This window comes from Sardina pilchardus, chromosome 7 (assembly GCF_963854185.1).
Source record: "Sardina pilchardus chromosome 7, fSarPil1.1, whole genome shotgun sequence".
Lineage (NCBI taxonomy): Eukaryota > Metazoa > Chordata > Actinopteri > Clupeiformes > Clupeidae > Sardina > Sardina pilchardus.
Window position 1 is genome coordinate 32,073,342 of NC_085000.1, and position 17,426 is coordinate 32,090,767.

The 17,426-nt window shown below is 40.6% G+C and overlaps 1 protein-coding gene and 1 long non-coding RNA gene across 2 annotated transcripts in view; both read left to right on the forward strand.

Annotated features, from left to right (window-relative positions):
• The window catches only part of bsna (bassoon presynaptic cytomatrix protein a), an 84,504-nt gene extending 81,975 nt beyond the window's left edge, over positions 1-2,529 (forward strand). The window contains exons 13-15 of the mRNA XM_062542055.1: positions 222-315; positions 1,676-1,843; positions 2,510-2,529. Of these exons, the coding sequence (XP_062398039.1) occupies positions 222-315; positions 1,676-1,843; positions 2,510-2,529 (282 nt within the window). The remainder of the gene's footprint in view (positions 1-221; positions 316-1,675; positions 1,844-2,509) is intronic.
• A 379-nt stretch (positions 2,530-2,908) lies between these two features.
• On the forward strand, positions 2,909-10,051 carry LOC134087974 (uncharacterized). Its single transcript, XR_009939869.1, has 3 exons — positions 2,909-2,998; positions 5,879-5,965; positions 9,829-10,051. It is a non-coding gene; the product is annotated as an uncharacterized LOC134087974 (long non-coding RNA).
• The last annotated feature ends 7,375 nt before the right edge of the window (positions 10,052-17,426 follow it).

The following is a 17,426-nucleotide window of genomic DNA, read 5'->3' on the forward strand; positions in this document are numbered from 1 at the left end:
GCCTATGGCACCTTTTAATCCGAATGAAAGCTGCATTGTTTTCCTAGTCATAAATGTCAGTATAAGTCAGATATTTTAAGGCACTTTTATTTACTGTTTTGTAATGGATACTAAAGTACTTACAGTATATCTAACTGTACCACTGACCGTATTTGTCTTACCAATTTTATTCAAAACTATTGAGTATGCTATGTCTCAATCTTCCTCTTGTGTTTTTGTAGGCTGAACCCAAACCTGCATCGACCACCGCGATTGGAGCAAAAGCTGCGACAGCCCAGCCAGCCAAAGCCGCTCAGCCACCACTCACGGGGATAGGCAAGTCTCCTCTGTGTATACACCAACCTCTCTCACAGACACACACACACACACACACACACACACACACACACACACACACACACACACACACACACCTACACACACACACACACACACACACACACACACACACACACACACACACACACACACACACACACATGCACACACACTACCACCAACAATCATTTCAACTAACATTGCTTCCACTTGAACAGAACACATTTTACTGTTCTGCAACGTGGAAGATTTCATACTTTCTCAGTCTCTGCCTCTCCTACACACACACACACACGCACACACATGGACACTCAGTACAGTGCTTTCCCTTGGATGGGATTGCGTAAGGTATCAGGGCTTTCCTGTTTAATCTGGGGATTAGAGTCAGAAAATTCACTTGAGAGACAGCGAATAATCTGCAACCAGGAAATGCATGGAAGCAGTTCATTGCTACATCACTGATCCCTCAAGTGTTTGTGTGTGCGTGTACATCTGTGCATGTGTGTGTGGGGATGTCAATGTGAATATGTGTGTATGATAAGGAGAGAGAGAATGTGTGTGTCTGCGTGTGTGTGTCTGTGTGTTTGTCTGTGTGTGCGTGTGTGTGTGTGTGAATGCACGCGTGCTTATAATGTCCGTAAGTGTGATGATGCTGCAATCATGATCTCCCACAATTCATAAGGCATATTTTTAGCTCTATTCTAGCTGGCAGTAATGGCTGGCATAATCGCCACATTTGCACATTTGACACACTGCAGTGGAATGGTAAGGATCGAGCCGACGACACTTGAGAGCTTTATGGAAAACTAATTAGCTCCTGGCATAGTCTCATGCTCGACCAGTTTAGATGGCTGCACATTTCCATTTTTAAACCATAGTTTGAAGTGTTTCACAGTATGCTACTGTATGCAACACTGGCATAAGACAAGCATCAGTCAAAGGAGCAGAAGGTCCCCCCCACACACACACGTTTTACAGCTAATATGTTAATATGTTTTATCAGCATTTTCATGATGATAATAATAATAATAATAATAATACATTTTATTTAACTGCAACATACTTTGCATCCTGAAGGATTTCAAAAATAGTATTTTTTCGGAAATAATAAGTGATCGATGGCAATTCTACAACATAAAGATTGCTATAGACTTGAAGAGATTGCTGAGGCCTAGAGAGAGAGAGAGATAACTCATGCATTTGAAATCCACATCCTCGAGTAAATCGACATTAAAAATAGCAAAAGAAGCCGCCATCAATTCAGTTCTATGTTGGAGTTGTGTTGAATGTACAATGCATGCCTGCTATCATAATTTCCTGACTAATCTATCTTGTATCTGCTCCTCTTCCTGCTCAGGGTCCAAGGCTGGCATTGGTGGCATGGGTGGTATCGGTGGCATTGGGTCGAAGGCAGGTGGCATAGGCAGCGCAGCTGCAGGTCAGCCTGGTGCAGAGGGAGAGAGCTTGCTGTCTAAGGTCCTGCCATTAGGAGGAGCCGCTGAGCAGGCCGGAAAGCTGGGCGAGGGTGAGGAAAGGAAACCTAGCACACATGAACCTTCAAATGCTCAATTCATCACACGTTACATAGACATTACAGAGCACAGTAGCTGTTTAGCAATCAGGTGCTATGTGGTAGATTGTGAGTGGAGTAAACTAGTTTATGCTGAAGATGCTGAGTTGCTGAGTTTTGAATGGCAGAATTGCCTTGTTAATGTTCTGAAATGATATGGTAATTAACCTTGGCATGTTGGAAATAGAATGTTCTAAAGAATATCTGGTTATATTTTCTCCTCTCTCTCTCTCTCTCTCTCTCTCTGTTTGAATGTGTCAATCATATGTTTCTTATTGCGTGCCACTCATGTCTTCTCTTCATTTCTTTTTCCCATGAACCCATTCATATCCAACAGCCATCTCTGGATTTGGCAAGAAATTCACTTCCTTCTTCTGAAGTGCGTCTACAGAGGCAAGTATTTCAGAGGAAACACAAGCATCTGTGAAGTGGTATAAATGAGATATGAACCATACAAGATAATGGAAGGCTGAAAAGGATTCCTGTCAAAAGTTTAATTCACTGTTAAACCCGGTGATTAAATCTGTGGTTTGCGCATCATGGGAATTGCCTCTGGGAAGAGTGCACCTTCGTTCACTGCCCACACGTGTGGTGTGTTAAATGTACCTCTAAACAACACAGCACTGCTGGGGAGCTACTAAGTAACATGATTGATTTTTTTTATATAATTCTAGAATGCTTTTTCTGTAGGAGGCCAAGTTACTTTAAAAGCCTTCTGGATAATTTCTGGGGGGTAATGGAGTGGGTGTGTGTGTGGGCTGGTGTTTTTTCAGGTGTGTTCTTGCCTTACTGTTTGTGTGTGTGTGTGTGTGTTTGTGTGTGTGTGTGTGTGTGTGTGTGTGTGTGTGTGTGTGTGTGTGTGTGTGTGTGTGTGTGTGTGTGTACAGGCATGCATGTGCATATTTCTGGTTGCTTCTCTGTATCTCAAATGACTTCCTTGTTTGTTTGTTTGTTTGTTTGTTTGTTTGTTCTCAGGATTAAAATGGAGTTTTGGAGAAGAAGGCTTTGTACTAGAAAAACCACTGAAGTTCCCCTTCTACGTTTTAATTTAAGCAAGTGTGAAAGAGAATGTGTGAGATAGAGAGGGAGAGAGGACGTCTGAGTGCACTGGTGAGGATCAACTCTCTGTGGATTGAATTCATTCACACAAACACACAGTATGGGCATTTGTGGGCGTTCCGGTGGGCGTCCAGGTTGGGTGTAACCAGGTGTGCCATGCGGTTGGAGGTGCACACAAATGCTGCATCGCCATTGAGTTGACTTAGAAAGGAGCAAGCTCAAGGGTTCTATAGTATGTTGTCATGTTTATGTGTAGCCTATAATGAAAGCCCTGAGTATGCTATGAAAGCACTTTACAGCCATCCATGAGTATTCACTTATGGCTCCTTCGCTATCATTTTGGTGATTTGACGTCTTTAGAACACTACACATATCGGAGGTGCCTAATATTGAGTTACTCCCGTCTCGATTTTTTGCTGTTAAGCACTCCTTTGAAATATTATTGCTGTTATATTTCCAAAGTAAGGTGCCTGTTTTGAAGTTGCTGATGGTCAAATCAACCAAAACTCTGATATTATTTGCTCCTCCAAGCTTGTGTGAAAGAATAGTTATATGAAAATTTTTGAGACTGCACTTTTTAAATATTTTATCCTGTACTTTATAATAAAGTAATGCACTGGAATTAATTTGACACTAATCATGAATATGAATGGAACAAGAAAGTACCATTTCACTGAGAGATTTGCATGTTCAGTCCTTCTTAGGGTATCTTTATTGAAAGAATGCAATGAGGCAAAGGCTATTAGTATTTGGTGTTCTATAACACAGGATGTGATATATCATGTAAAGTGATATAGCCTATCATGATATCCATGAAATATGACACCATTTTGTGGGGCCTAATTTAGCACATACTGTAGGGCTTGCAATGCTAGGCCTATACCATTGGTAGTCTTTCAATATGACACTAGCGTGTAAGGATGGGCATCGTTAAGATATTATCGATATCGATGCCATTATCGAGTCTGCTTATCGATGCGATTCCTTATCGATTCCCATATCGATTCCTGTACCATCTACAGAACATTTACAGTATGGCTTTGAGAGTTGTTGGCTTTGAATGTATTGAATGCTTTTATATTTCTAAAAAGTAAACATTTCTAAAACAAAGCTTCGTATTGTAGCCTAATCACACTTAGTCGTGTGTTCTAAAAGAGTAGCTGAAACAACACGTCATGGTTTACATTTTAGGTCAAATTGAGTAAAATTGTAGGCCTACTCATCAAAAACGCTCAAAAATTGGTGGGCTGCAATGGCAGGGCCATTTCTGATCTCAATGATTCAACCAGTGTTTTCAATTCGTCTCTGCATGGGATCATGAAAAGCGTTCATTTGTTGTGTGTAGCCGAATAAGCATTAAGTTGAACCTATGAAAAATACTGATTTTGAAAACAACAAAACCGCAATTGAGTTTACTTATTACACAGCTCCGTGCAGCAGAAAGTTATACCGATTTAATTTAATATGCCGTATAGCCGACGTGGTGCGCCTTATGTAACATCTTGCATTCGATAAGGCGATTGCAGCAGCAATTCCATCATAGGCTACCACAATTTTGTCAACTGTAATGTCAATATACAGTGAAACAAAGCCTGTCAAACAATGTGCGTAAATGTATTATGCCTAATGAATCTTTGAAGTCCAAATGAAAGAAAATGTTGCTGCTGTTTTGTTACAATAAATCGTGACTTAAGCATAACAGACAACGAGTTTTGAGGCTCTAGGCTATAACGTGTGCAATGAAAATATAAAGTGTGTTGCATTCCATAATTCTTTTCAAAGACTAGGATTAGGCAGTCTCTGCAGTTTCCATGAAATGTTTTAAATAACATTGCTTCTAGCCATAGACAGCGTTTAGCCCACGTTATCCACTGTGAAGTTTCATGCGCAGCAACGCACGCACATTGAGTGCTCACAGGTTGCATTGATGGCACCAAATTAGAAAGTATAATTTCCTGACTGGGGAAACCTTTAGTTTATTTTTCTCGCTGATATAGACGGTTCACTTAATTTAAAGGCAATTGATGACATAGCCTGATGCTCTGCTAGCACTGGGATGTTCGTAGCCTACCTTGAAAGCTAGCCAGCTGAGCTGACGTTCACAAGTCAGTTCAGCTGTTCTGTCCTTCTTCTCTACGTGATTTCTAGTTGTCCATGCAGAAACTCCCTCGGATAGCCAGTTAACTTCGTGCATATTCTCTTTCAGAGTTTAATCCAGGTTTGATGTAAAATAATTTGAATAGCCATTTATAAAACACGTAGTGGGGTAAGTTCAGCTAGGCTGAGTCCTAACTAAAAAGCCTGTTCATGATAGCATTATAGTCAACACGTTGTCATTTTTGCCAAACGAAAAAAATAGGCTACTACAGCTATAACAATAATGTTTTGATATTAAGCCTGCCGTTTTGCAAACTGTCAAATAGCCTACAGTGCACTCCTGGTATTTAATGGATGTTGTTTAAGTGCTTGAGCATGACAGAACAGAACGTTCAGAATCGTTAAGGGAATCGTTAACGTGTGGACTTGTACGATTCCGATGGATCGGAACGTTCGGAACCGGTTCCAAACCGGAACCCGGAACCGATTCCCAAGCCTACTAGCGTGTAAGGTCTGTCTCTGACTACACTGCAGCCTAATGATTCATTGCACTTGTCCTTCACCCAACGTAAATGTTTTGCCATACTATTTTGCATACCAGTGCTATACTAACTGCTAACTGCATTAAATCTTTACTAATGCCGAAACTGCAGAATGATATATGGAGTTTTTTTGGCATTCGTCAAGTCAAGTTTATTTATGTTGCGTATGTGCTCTATGTAAACAAAAGCGAATAATAATGCTAAATAAAAACACAAAAGTTAGAATAGTTGACAAGTTTTTTGCAGTAACTGTGTGATTGGTACACTCTGACTGCTGTATGTTTTTTTTTAGCCAACCAGGACTGGAAGCACAGGATTCCTCACACTCCAGGCCTACGGAGCAGAGAGGCCAGACCGTCTTCCCCTGGCAGACCAGACAGTAAGGAACATCACTAACAAACCGGGGACAAAACCTGAAGCTGCTGACAGGATACTTGCGGCAAAACTGTTTGTTTCGGTTGCTCACAAGTTATGTCATGCCCAATATTCTATCAAGTGTGATGTATAAATGCACTCTACAGTATGTAATGGTAGACAGTGGGCTCAGTAACTCATTAAAAGATGGCACTCACAGTTCTTTTTTAAACTTTTGGGGGATGATTTAAAAAGCTTTAAAAAAGAACTGTGAGTGCTATCCTTTATTCATAAAGTTTAGATTGATGCTCAGGAGGGAAAATGAGAAAACAGCAAAGAAATCGCCAAACTTGCATAGTTCTTCTTTAAGAAATGACCTTTATTGTATTTTAGCCTCCCTCCTAGCATGCCTGCCTCCTAATCCAAGGTGGTGAGCGCTTACCAGTTCCAGGCCTAGGGCTGGACTACGCTTGCAATGTACAACTAGAATGTGGATTTTGAGTATACTAAGATGTACAATACTGTATGTACTTTAGAAGCTGAGTATCAAGGATGTACACAGCCAGTGTGGACCTCCCCGCCTCACTATATATATAAAGGGTAATCAGGCAGGTTATTGCTTAGGAGGTTTTACAGCCAAACTCATCTGGTGATCGCATGTAACTGTGCTTTTAGCCATCCACAGCTGCATCTCCAGACAGCATTGGTCTGATAGATGATCCCTCTGATTAACCCTGACTCTGCTGGCTCTGGTTGTTTTATTTCTGATCATGGAGACGTAGTGACAGTGATTTAAGAATGCTGAATACTCCAGTGCTACGCCATGTTCTCCTCAGCAGTAAACAAGTATAGTTTTATGACCCCTGCTCTTAGGGTTGTACTGTAAGTTACCCTAAGAGTAGAGAAACGAGGCTGTAAATTCTTAATAATATAATGTACACTTGAATGATTTGAATGTCTCCTTAATGTAGGCTACAGAAAACAATATTAGAGGTTGTTGTGCTAAACAGCAGGAACAAGACTTGTTTTATGCACTCTAATATACCAAAGTGCACAAGCAAATGGTCCAGATATCAACATATCAACACACACACACACACACACACACACACACACACACACACGACCCACTCTTCAGCTACCTACACACACATAAATACAGGGAAAAAACACTGAGAAACAAGCAGGAATCCCACAGAACACATGCACACATACACACACACACACACACACATAAACGTGTGCATGCACACACAGCTTTCAAAAACAGCCTTCTATCAGGCACTGCTTGCACCACTGAATAATGCATGGGGCTGGGTCGATAGAGTGTTCTTATGAAGAGTTCATATTCGCAGCCAGTGCCCTCTTCGGTGCACCCCTTACCGTTGCCTAGCCTCGTCCAGTAACACAGTCCGTTCAGCCCTGGTCCCTCACTACCTGATGGGATGTGGGTGGAATTGTGTTTCCAGCCCCCTGGGATCCCCCTGCTTTTCTCACTGATCTGCTCACGCCCACCATGACAAGCCTGCACTGCTGGTGGACAGTTAACGGTCCCACAATGTCACATGCAGGGGTACCCTTTTCTGGAGCAGGGAGACGAAAAAGATCCTCCCTCAGCTCTCTCTCTCTTTTTATCTGCCTGAGGGAGGTTTAGAGCAGCCGTTTGCCGAATAATACTGTCTGAGATATAGAATAATTAAGTCTGCCATGTTTGTTATTGTTATTATCATGATTGAGAAGACAGTCTGTATAGACGGAATGTAGATTGTAGAATATACTAAGTGAGCAAGCCATTGTTACCTTGTTACCGTAACAGTCAGATATGATATGAAGGTGCTGCTCTGTGGTTATGAGAACATTTTGTAGCGACCATCTCTAGTGCTCCAACTAGCTGTATTAGCTGTGCTGTGCTCTTTGAGTGTCCTCAGCACTGCTAAAACCTCCTGCTGAGTGGTCCACACACCACTCGATTTAATTCTCTCATAGTTTACATCGAGTGTGTCTGTGGAACATGGTTTGATGAATACAAATTGTTCCTGTAAGAAAACTTTTTAATTTCACATTGTTTGAACAAGTCTGCTATTTTATATTCAGCTCACTTCCTCCTCCACAGTCTCTCTCTCTTTTTCTCTCTCATTCTCTCTCTCCCTCCCTCTCTCTCTCTCTCTCTCTCTCTCTCTCTCTACATTGAGTTGTGTTACTGTACTAGAGCCACAATGCCACACATAACTAATCTCACTGAGACCAGGGAAAGACACCAACGAGCGCACTGTTCCAGCACATTCCCCACAACCCCACTAAGCAATCGCTTATGCCTGAAGCAAGAGCTAATTCGCACCAAAGGAACACGAGAAACACATTTGTGTGTGTGTGTGTGTGTGTGTGTGTGTGTGTGTGTGTGTGTGTGTGTGTTTGTGTGTGTGTGTGTGTGTGTGTGTGTGTGTGTGTGTGTGTGCGTGTGTGTGCGTGCGTGCGTGCGTGCGTGCGTGCGTGCGTGCGTGCGTGCGTGCGTGCGTGCGTGCGTGTGAGTGAGTGGGTGGGGTGGGGGGAGCATTGTTTGTGCCTGTGAGATGAGAGCTTTGTGCGTCGTGTAGCAGACCGTAATCATGGAGGCTTGATGGCATTCTCTGGCTCCCCTGCCTGCCTCTGATTGCAGTGTGAGTGCTCTCCCTCTCAGGGACTGATCGTTTGTTATGGCGTGCATCACCGGAACTATAGCGCTCTTAATGTCCTCAATTACATCAAACGGGCAGAACTAGCAACCAGGGGGCTCAAGGTTTTTGTGTCTGTGGCAGAAGCAGAGGGTGGTGGTCATTGGTCAATAGCGGTCTAGTCATAATCCTACTAAAGGAGAGGCATGCTGTATCTCATACTCTGGTCTATTTTTATAAACAATTAGTAAGATTGTATCTAGTTGTCATTAAACAGTTGTTTATTTTTTATAATATTCATTTCAACCAAATGAGAATCGGACATGTGCGGCCATGGTAAACTAATTGTCATAGTTTATCAGTCCTGAGATCACAAGATCACAAGATAAACTAAAAACGGCACATTTATTTATTGAAGAAGACACCTACAAGCTGTCATGTTCCACTCACCCATAGTGCCACAAATTGTAGGGTGTTTTCATTTTGTTATATGGTGTGTGTGTGTTGGTAGTGTGTCTTTGCATGCATGTGTGTGTGTACTTGTGTGTTGATAGGACTCTCCATCTGTTATAACTGGGACATTTCTAAGGCTTACTTAACATACTCAATGAGGTTCACCAAGTTCCTCTCTGTTACAAGAAGCGCACACTGACAGCACAGCTCTTATGTGAGAATGGATGGTCACAGTGACCCTCGTATACGCAGCAGCAGCGGGTACGCGGGAATAGTAAAAAAGGTAGTTAGAGATGAGTCATGCTGTAATCCAATCAAATTGAACACAAGGGATTAACCGTGAAGTCAGGGTCAGAGTCAAACACCAGCGGAAGGCATATTTAAGTGGTTCTGTACTACCTGCTGTAGATTACAGTTCATCTGCAAAGCCATAAGAGTAGAGGAAAGGTTAATGATATGTTTGTGATATGTGATGATGATATGAAAGGAAATGTATGTGATGCGTAGCATTATTTAGTTCATCGGGTGCACAGCCATTACACCAAACAGATGTTTTTAATGTTGCAGATTTTACATGGTTTGCCATTTTGGCTCACAAGAACCACAAAATGTAAAAAAAAAACTTTGCCAGAGGCTGTCCAATTTGATTGCATAATATTACACAGGCTGATGCGTGACCCCTTATAGTCGTGAAACTCCCTCACCATCTTGTGGTCAAATGTGAAATTGCAAGTTTAACCTTAGATGCTCGATTATATTTCTGTATTCTCTCCGTCTCATTCAGATCGTTGCAAGATGCCCACCAATCCAGTTGCCCGTACTCCGGCTAATGATCACATGGCCAAAGAACCGCGCCTTCCCCTACGATTGCTCACCCCTGACCTTTGGAACCTGAGGGCCTTGGATAACTCGCAGAGGAAGGAGAGCATACTGCGGGTGTCTTCTTCCATCTTTTTTCCTCCAAGGAAGGAGAAAGCAAGGTGCAGAGAGAGAGAGAGAGAGAGAGAGAGAGAGAGAGAGAGAGAGAAAAAAGAAAGATGTCTGTTTCCTTCTCACTGTCTCTATGCTGTGGAAGAGTCCATCAGAGACCTGAGGGCTAACCACAGGATGGGATATCCTTCAAGCGGTCATCATTCGGACCTAAGTCCAGAGTCTGGAGTCCACGGGCATCTTGTTTGGGAAAGGCCACAACATGCTCAAAACACTGCCAGGGTAAGAGTGTGCCAAAAAAGGGGGTCTCTGATTCCAAACTCCTGTGCTCGGATTAAGAACTCCAAACTCCCCTCTCGTCGCATGTGTGAAAGTTTATAAAAAGAAAAAAGAATACAAAGAAGACGAGAACTTCATTGGTTTTTCCAGTACTTTATAAGACCTTCTATTTTTGACGAATAGTGGAATAGCATTTACAAGGAAGTGGAGACGGAAAAAAAATGTTGACCACGACAACACAAATGTCTTCATTATATGCTACGTTTTTATCTCTACATTCCAAAATGGAAAAAAACCCGTTTTATTTCTGAATGCAGACTACTTCTCGTTCGTTCTTACTTTTGTCCCTCTTGCGATGTGTTTAACGAAGTGTAAAGTGGATTTGGACTGCATGTAACTTTATATCCAAGACCTTACACTGTTCACCATGTCTAACACACAGTGGCCATAAGACATTGAAGAAAAAAAATTATGAAATAAAGTCAAGCTCACGAAGAGGGAGAGAGAGCCTATAGGCAAAAAAGCAGAGGATGAATAGACAAACGGCTGGAACGTAGGAGAGAAGAGCGGAGGACCGGCTCAAAAGTGGGAGCCCACAAGGGCCTTGGTTTTCGTCTCTCAGCCATTGCAAAGCCATTAAGAAAACCTGGCCATGACGTCCGGGTCTTGGGATGGGTCCCAAAACACCCACAACTTATTTTGCAGTCGTGGAGTTTCTTACAGTTTTGTCACCATGTTATTGCACTTCATGAAGTTTGCCTCATTTGCTTTTGGTTGAGGAGATACGTCGCCTTAATTCTTTCAGTTGTCTTTTAATTTAAAATTCATTTAAATTAATTTATATACTTGACATATTTTTTTTATTCTGTTGTTACCATAAGGCTTAGTTTCTTCGCACTCTGGCCAGTCTTATATCAATAAAAATAATAGTAATAGTAACGTCAGGCCAGTCATCGGTGGAGAATATGTTAATACTTTTGTATTTTGATTTATGCTTTGTTTTTTTAAGTCTTTATATAAATTATGTATTGTTTATTTTTTCAGTCATCCTTATTTCTACAAATGCCATTCTGCTTATTTATGTTGAGTTCTATTCTTTGTTCATTTTATTATTATTTGTGAAGATGTAAAAAAAAAAGCAATAGTGCGTGACGGTCAGTCAGTCAAGAGCACAAGCATGTGACGTTTCTACACTAGTGGTCAGGAATGTGACACCTCTGGCAGTGACTCTGAAATGCCCTGTTCACTTGTCTCTGGTGGCTCAAATCTGTCCACTGAACATAGAACTGCCTCAAGATTCCTATTTCCCGACCAGGCTTTTCTGAGCATACTCTAGCTTGCCTCATTCACAGAGAGTTACTGTGTATTGAAACCCCTGAATCTCCTGTAGTCTGTGGGAATGGATAACCAACAAAAAAGAGAAGTTGTAATTGCCCATCCTCTTAGAAAGCTGTTGTGAAATAGTCTCAGACACCAAAAGGGTGCATGTCTGGGAACTGGGGGATTCCTACTGTATGGTAATCTGCTGATTCATTCGGACAGAGGCCTCCTCTCAGGTCTGGTGTCCTCCATCTTGTGTGGGCTCTGGCATTGTCTGTTCATACAGATCTGTGCTTGAGAGGGTTTGAGAGGTGAGTGGACAGAATTGGGCCCCAAATGACATGATCATGTCTCTCGTACGATCAAACTAGGATCAAGCATGTTTTGGAAAAAAAAAAAAAAAACTTCAGTCACCTTGATATCGTTGTACGTTTCTTGTTGGTACTGAGTGTGTGTGTGTGTGTGTGTGTGTGTGTGTGTTTGTTTGTGTGCCTGGGTGTGTGTGTTTGTAAACATGCGTGTGTATGCGTGTTTCTGTTCATTCAAAAACAAACAGAAAACAAGATACAAAAAAAAAAAATCAATCAAACACAGGGGGAGGTCAAGAACAAGTCTTCATTTTAAAAGTTCTATGCAATGATTACTATTTGGTTTCAAACAGAATAGAAACACCATCAAATAAAACACAACCCGTGTCATATCTATGGAAAATAGAAGAATAACTTTAAAGCAAACATGAAGTTAAAAGGATTGACTTGTTTGTAAATAGCTACTTGTAATGTCAGGAATTGAACTATTGAAAAAAAAATGTCTCTCTCTCTCTATATATATAAATATCTATTATTTCGTTTTGGATTTTCGTGGCATGATTGAACCCCCTCTCACACATTCCTTACATTGGACCCCAGGCAAATGGGGTTTTTAGTGTTCAGCATCTTCACGCATGGGTTTATCGGTAGCATGGAGGTCCCCATTGTATGGTTTTGGTCAGCAGTGTGCAAGTAACCTGAACTCCAGCATTCAGCTGCCAGATTATGCACTTGTTATTCCATTATTTAAAACAAATATATATATATAGATATATATATGTATACAAATATATGAAGTGACACAGGGCCTACATCTCAAAATAGATTTATAGATGAATAAAGAGCTATATTGGACAATATAATAGAAGATGAAGGAAACTATGGAAAATATAGAAATATATAAGTAAGAAACATATATATATACATGGAGATAATATATTGTGTACAGCTATATATAAAATATAAAAGGGACAAATATTCAATTAAAATAACCAATCTCATAAACAAAGGAATGCCCACATATGTTGACTTGGTCATGATCTAGCGTCACTCATTGTCTGTAGTCCATACCTTTCTTGGGGCATTTGAACTTAAAACTGCAGGCTATGGGAGTTTTTGTGCAATATGAATCATGGCTGGAATCCACACTGGCAGCTCTGCTCCAGATGTCTTTTTCAACAGATTTTGACTTCTTATCTGCCAGATGTCATTCCAGTCATTGTTATGAACCAATCTGCCCCAGAAAGGCTGTGGACTGCAGACAGTGCTTCAGAGCAGAAAGACAGAGACTGTGCGCTCACAAGCAGAGGCCTGACAACTCGCTGGTTCCACCTCTAATCCTCGCAAATACAATGGGTGTGTGCCACACACTGCCTTTACCATAGACAGGACAGACTGAGGGAGATGTGTGCAGTGTGTCCTGTCATTGAGTTCAAATTTCAAGATGAAACCTCTAGACTAGAGAAACAACTGACTGATTTATGCGTGTATGCTTGAGATATATGCTTGTCCAGATGTATCAGATTGTTCCTTGTTTACAATGTTCAAATTCAGACCATACCTTCACAGTAGAAATGTGAGTGGAAGGGGCCTTTGTCAAAATAACATGACCAAGTAACTATATGTGTTCATCCCACAACATGCAAATCCACACTGAACTGCTATGTATATGTTGCCATACGTTAGATGTATAAAGATTTACATATTTTTTGTAACCACAAATTTATTAAATAGCAATCTGAATATTATTTTATCATAAAATAAATAGATGTGTTGGTACACTGATATATCTGTAATGCAGAAAATACCAATTGAGAGTAAACTTTTATCATTATATCTTTATAAAAATGGAAGGAAAATAAGCAGTCATCATTCTCATTTATCATATTCATGTGAGCTTAGTAACTTTTTTTCATAATAACTATGTTTTGGCTATCCCTGTTGTACCACTGAAATGGCACACTGCCAAAAAAAACTTTCACAGATGTAGTCTGTCTACATGAGTTCAGAATCATGATATACCGGTCTTCAGCAGTTAAGCTGTGAAAAAAGTCAGTGTATTCAAATATTGTTCTTTACCATTTAAGAATGACTGGTGTGTCGTGTCAGAGGACGTTTATTCTTGTGTTCAATCTCTTTTTGCCTCAGGAAAGCACACACTAAATGCAGCAAGGCGAATCAAACACGGGGACGGCATATGCATCGCAGTAAGGGCTTAATACAATACTGGTCAACAGAGAAAGCCATTTTCTTACCGTCCTGTCCCATCTGAACAACTGTTGCCTGGACTATGTGGGCCTCTGACGTCAAGAGTTTGACTGGGGAATATAGATTTTTTTTTTTGTTTGTTTGTTTTTTAATGCCAACCAAAAAACAGTAATACTCTCGCATGTGATTAGCCTTGTAGCTGTGCTGATTTGCTCCTTGTCTGGGTCAACCTGGGTGGGGTAGGTAAGACAACAAAGAGCCGCCGGGTTAAACCCCAAATAGTGTTTTTGAGGGTGAGACCGATATTAATCCTATCTGGCTCAGACACATTCCATAGACAACCCACTTCCCCCTTTGTGCATCCCCATTCATTACTACCATCAGGGAAAAACATCATCATATACTTCTCGTCTTTTTTTTTTTTTGTATTTGTTCATTAAAAAGTAACAAGTGCATGACCTCTTGCAGCAGGCCCCCTCTGTTTATCCCCCCAGTGCCATCTGGATGCCCATGGGCAGCCATTTTCCTCACTGTAAATACCAGGAAAAAGAATTGTGAACAGCTCTGTAAAACATGTAAATCTCACGTGTACAACGATCACCGGGCATGGACAACGTGTAGTGTATGTCACACAGACCGACCTGCCAAATGATGTGCTTTTTGTGTATAAAAAAAGAAAAAAAATGAAAAGATAAAAATGACACATTGTTTCCAAAAACGAATTAAAACAAAAAAAGCATATGTGTGTATGTGGCCAGCTCGTACAGAAAATCTTTAAAAGTTGTATTTGGAAACATTATTGGTCTGTGTAGAGTTTCTATACATGTTGTGTTTGTGAAATGGGAGGAGAAAGAGAGAAAAAAACTTTCACAAGAAAGACCCTGGCTTCCATCTAATTTTGAGTAGGGGGATGAATGGAATAAGAAATTCAACTGAAAAAATTAAGAGAGAAGTAAAAAAAACCTAAATGATTCTGAAAACGAAAATGTTACATTCACTGTTGTAAGTGCAATGAGCTATAATTCATGTATCCATCGTAAACCTTGTGTATGTTTCAGTGTATTCCTGTAAGCAGTTGTAGTAGACTTGGTGCATCATGTCATGTAATGTGATGAATGAAATAATGATCCTACAATACATTTCAATCAGGAAAAAAGAATAAACGAGAATTTGAGAAATCAGTCATGTATCAACTTTATGTGTTGTGATCTTTGTGTGACCATAGACTGTATGTATGTATGTGTAACCTATAAGGCCTACGGTGAGCTATTCTCTCTATACCTCACTGACGGACAGGTTGGCAGAATTCCTATTTTAAAACAGGTCTACATCATTTCAAAGTCTATACTGTAGGTCTATAGACAAAATTCCTACTTTAATACAGGTCAACATTGCCATATCAGTTATGCCATAAGAGCCTAATATGGACCTACAGTAATATGGATCTGTACCTCATAAACATACTGTAAATGGTTATAGTTACAGTAAAGTTAAAGTTGACTGATATTTAGCAAAGCGACACAAACTAACAATGGCAGGAATCAAACCCAGGTCAAGTGATTGACAGTCAGTGACGTTGCCACTGCTCTCTAGTGTCAAAGAGGTTATAGGCCTACAACTAACTACTAGTTGCCTGGCTTTGACAAACCTAGGCTATTCAAGGTACAGACTTGCCAAATTCAAGTCTAGGCTATTTAGGCAATGCGAGTCAATGTTAGTCAAGGTACTAGGCTATATTTGAAAACATTTGTTTGTGTGCCTAGCTTGTTTTTTTGTTAATGGGAAAAACATTTTCTCCAAGCGGAAAAGTTGTCGTGAATGCCACCATGTAGGAACAAGTCTGTGAGCCACATGTTGAAAAACAGGGTTATCAAATTCTCACATTTATTATTATTATTTCATTCTTCATGATATTATTAGGAACTAAGTCATGCTGTCAAAGGTCAAGGTCAACTCCCATCCACAGTTAAATGATACTTTAAGTAAAAACTCTTAGTATATCGCCCCTTCTCTTGTCTGATGCACCAGATGTAATGCTGCAGAAGCGCATGCAGTGGATCTACTCTTTTGTTAAATTATACTTTATTGCCTAGGCCCTAGGCTATAGTGGAAATTAGCCTGGGCAAACTGAAACGAACCTGTTTGCACATTTGAATTTGCTCTGCAGGTCTGTCTGGAAATACAAAAAATCTATCAGTTGTACACTTGGTACACATACAGCGCCCTCCACAATTATTGGCACCCCTGGTTAAGATGTGTTCTTTAGCTTCTAATAAATTCATTTTTTTTTTCCAAATAATAGAGGACCACAATGAAAAAAAAGTGTAAAATCCAACCTTTAATACAAGTGCATTTATTTAGAAGGAAAAAAATCCCACATTAAGAAATAATTATTCTTCATAAAATCACCTGTTCCACAATTATTGGCACCCCTAACAATTCCTAGGAAATAAATGTAATTAAAGTATTTCTGTCATTTCTGTCATTTCTACAGTAGTTTACAAAGTCAATCAGAGTATGTAGGAACATTTAATTAGTAATTCTTAACATCCTGTTTCCCTGGGCTATCAATATGACGTGACACAGAGGCCATTTCTCTTCAACATGGGAAAGACAAAGGAACACACTGTTCAAGTAAGGCAGATGTGTGTCGACCTTCACAAGTAAGGCAATGGCTATAAGAAAATAGCCACTCGCACACCTGCCCATATCTATGGTCAGAGGAATCGTTAAGAAGTTTAAAACAACTGGAACAGTGGTAAACAAGCCTGGAAGAGGACGCATGTTTATTTTGCCACCACGCACAGTGAGGAGGATGGTAAGAGAAATAAAAAAAATCTCCAAAACTCACTGTTACAGAATTGCATCAAATGGTTGCATCTTGGGGTCACAAAGTCTCCAAAACAACCATCAGATCTATCTACATGCCAACAAGTTGTTTGGGAGGCATGCAGGGAAAACAACCTTTCTCACTCAAAATCATAAGCACAAACGTCTGGAGCGATACTGGGCCTTCAACTGGGACCGTGTGCTTTGGTCAGATGAGACAAAGTTAGAGCTTTTTGGCAACAAACACTCTAAGTGGGTCTGGCGTAACAAAAAGATGAGTATGCAGAACAGCACCTCATGCCCACTGTGAAGTATGGGGGAGGATCAGTGATGCTGTGGGCCTGTTTATCTTCCAAAGGGCCTAGGAACCTTGTTAGGGTGCATGGCATCGTGAATACTTTGAAATACCAGGACATTTTAAATCAAAATCTGGTGGCCTCTGCCCGAAAGCTGAAGATGGATCGTCACTGGATCTTTCAGCAAGATAATGACCCTAAACATATGGCCA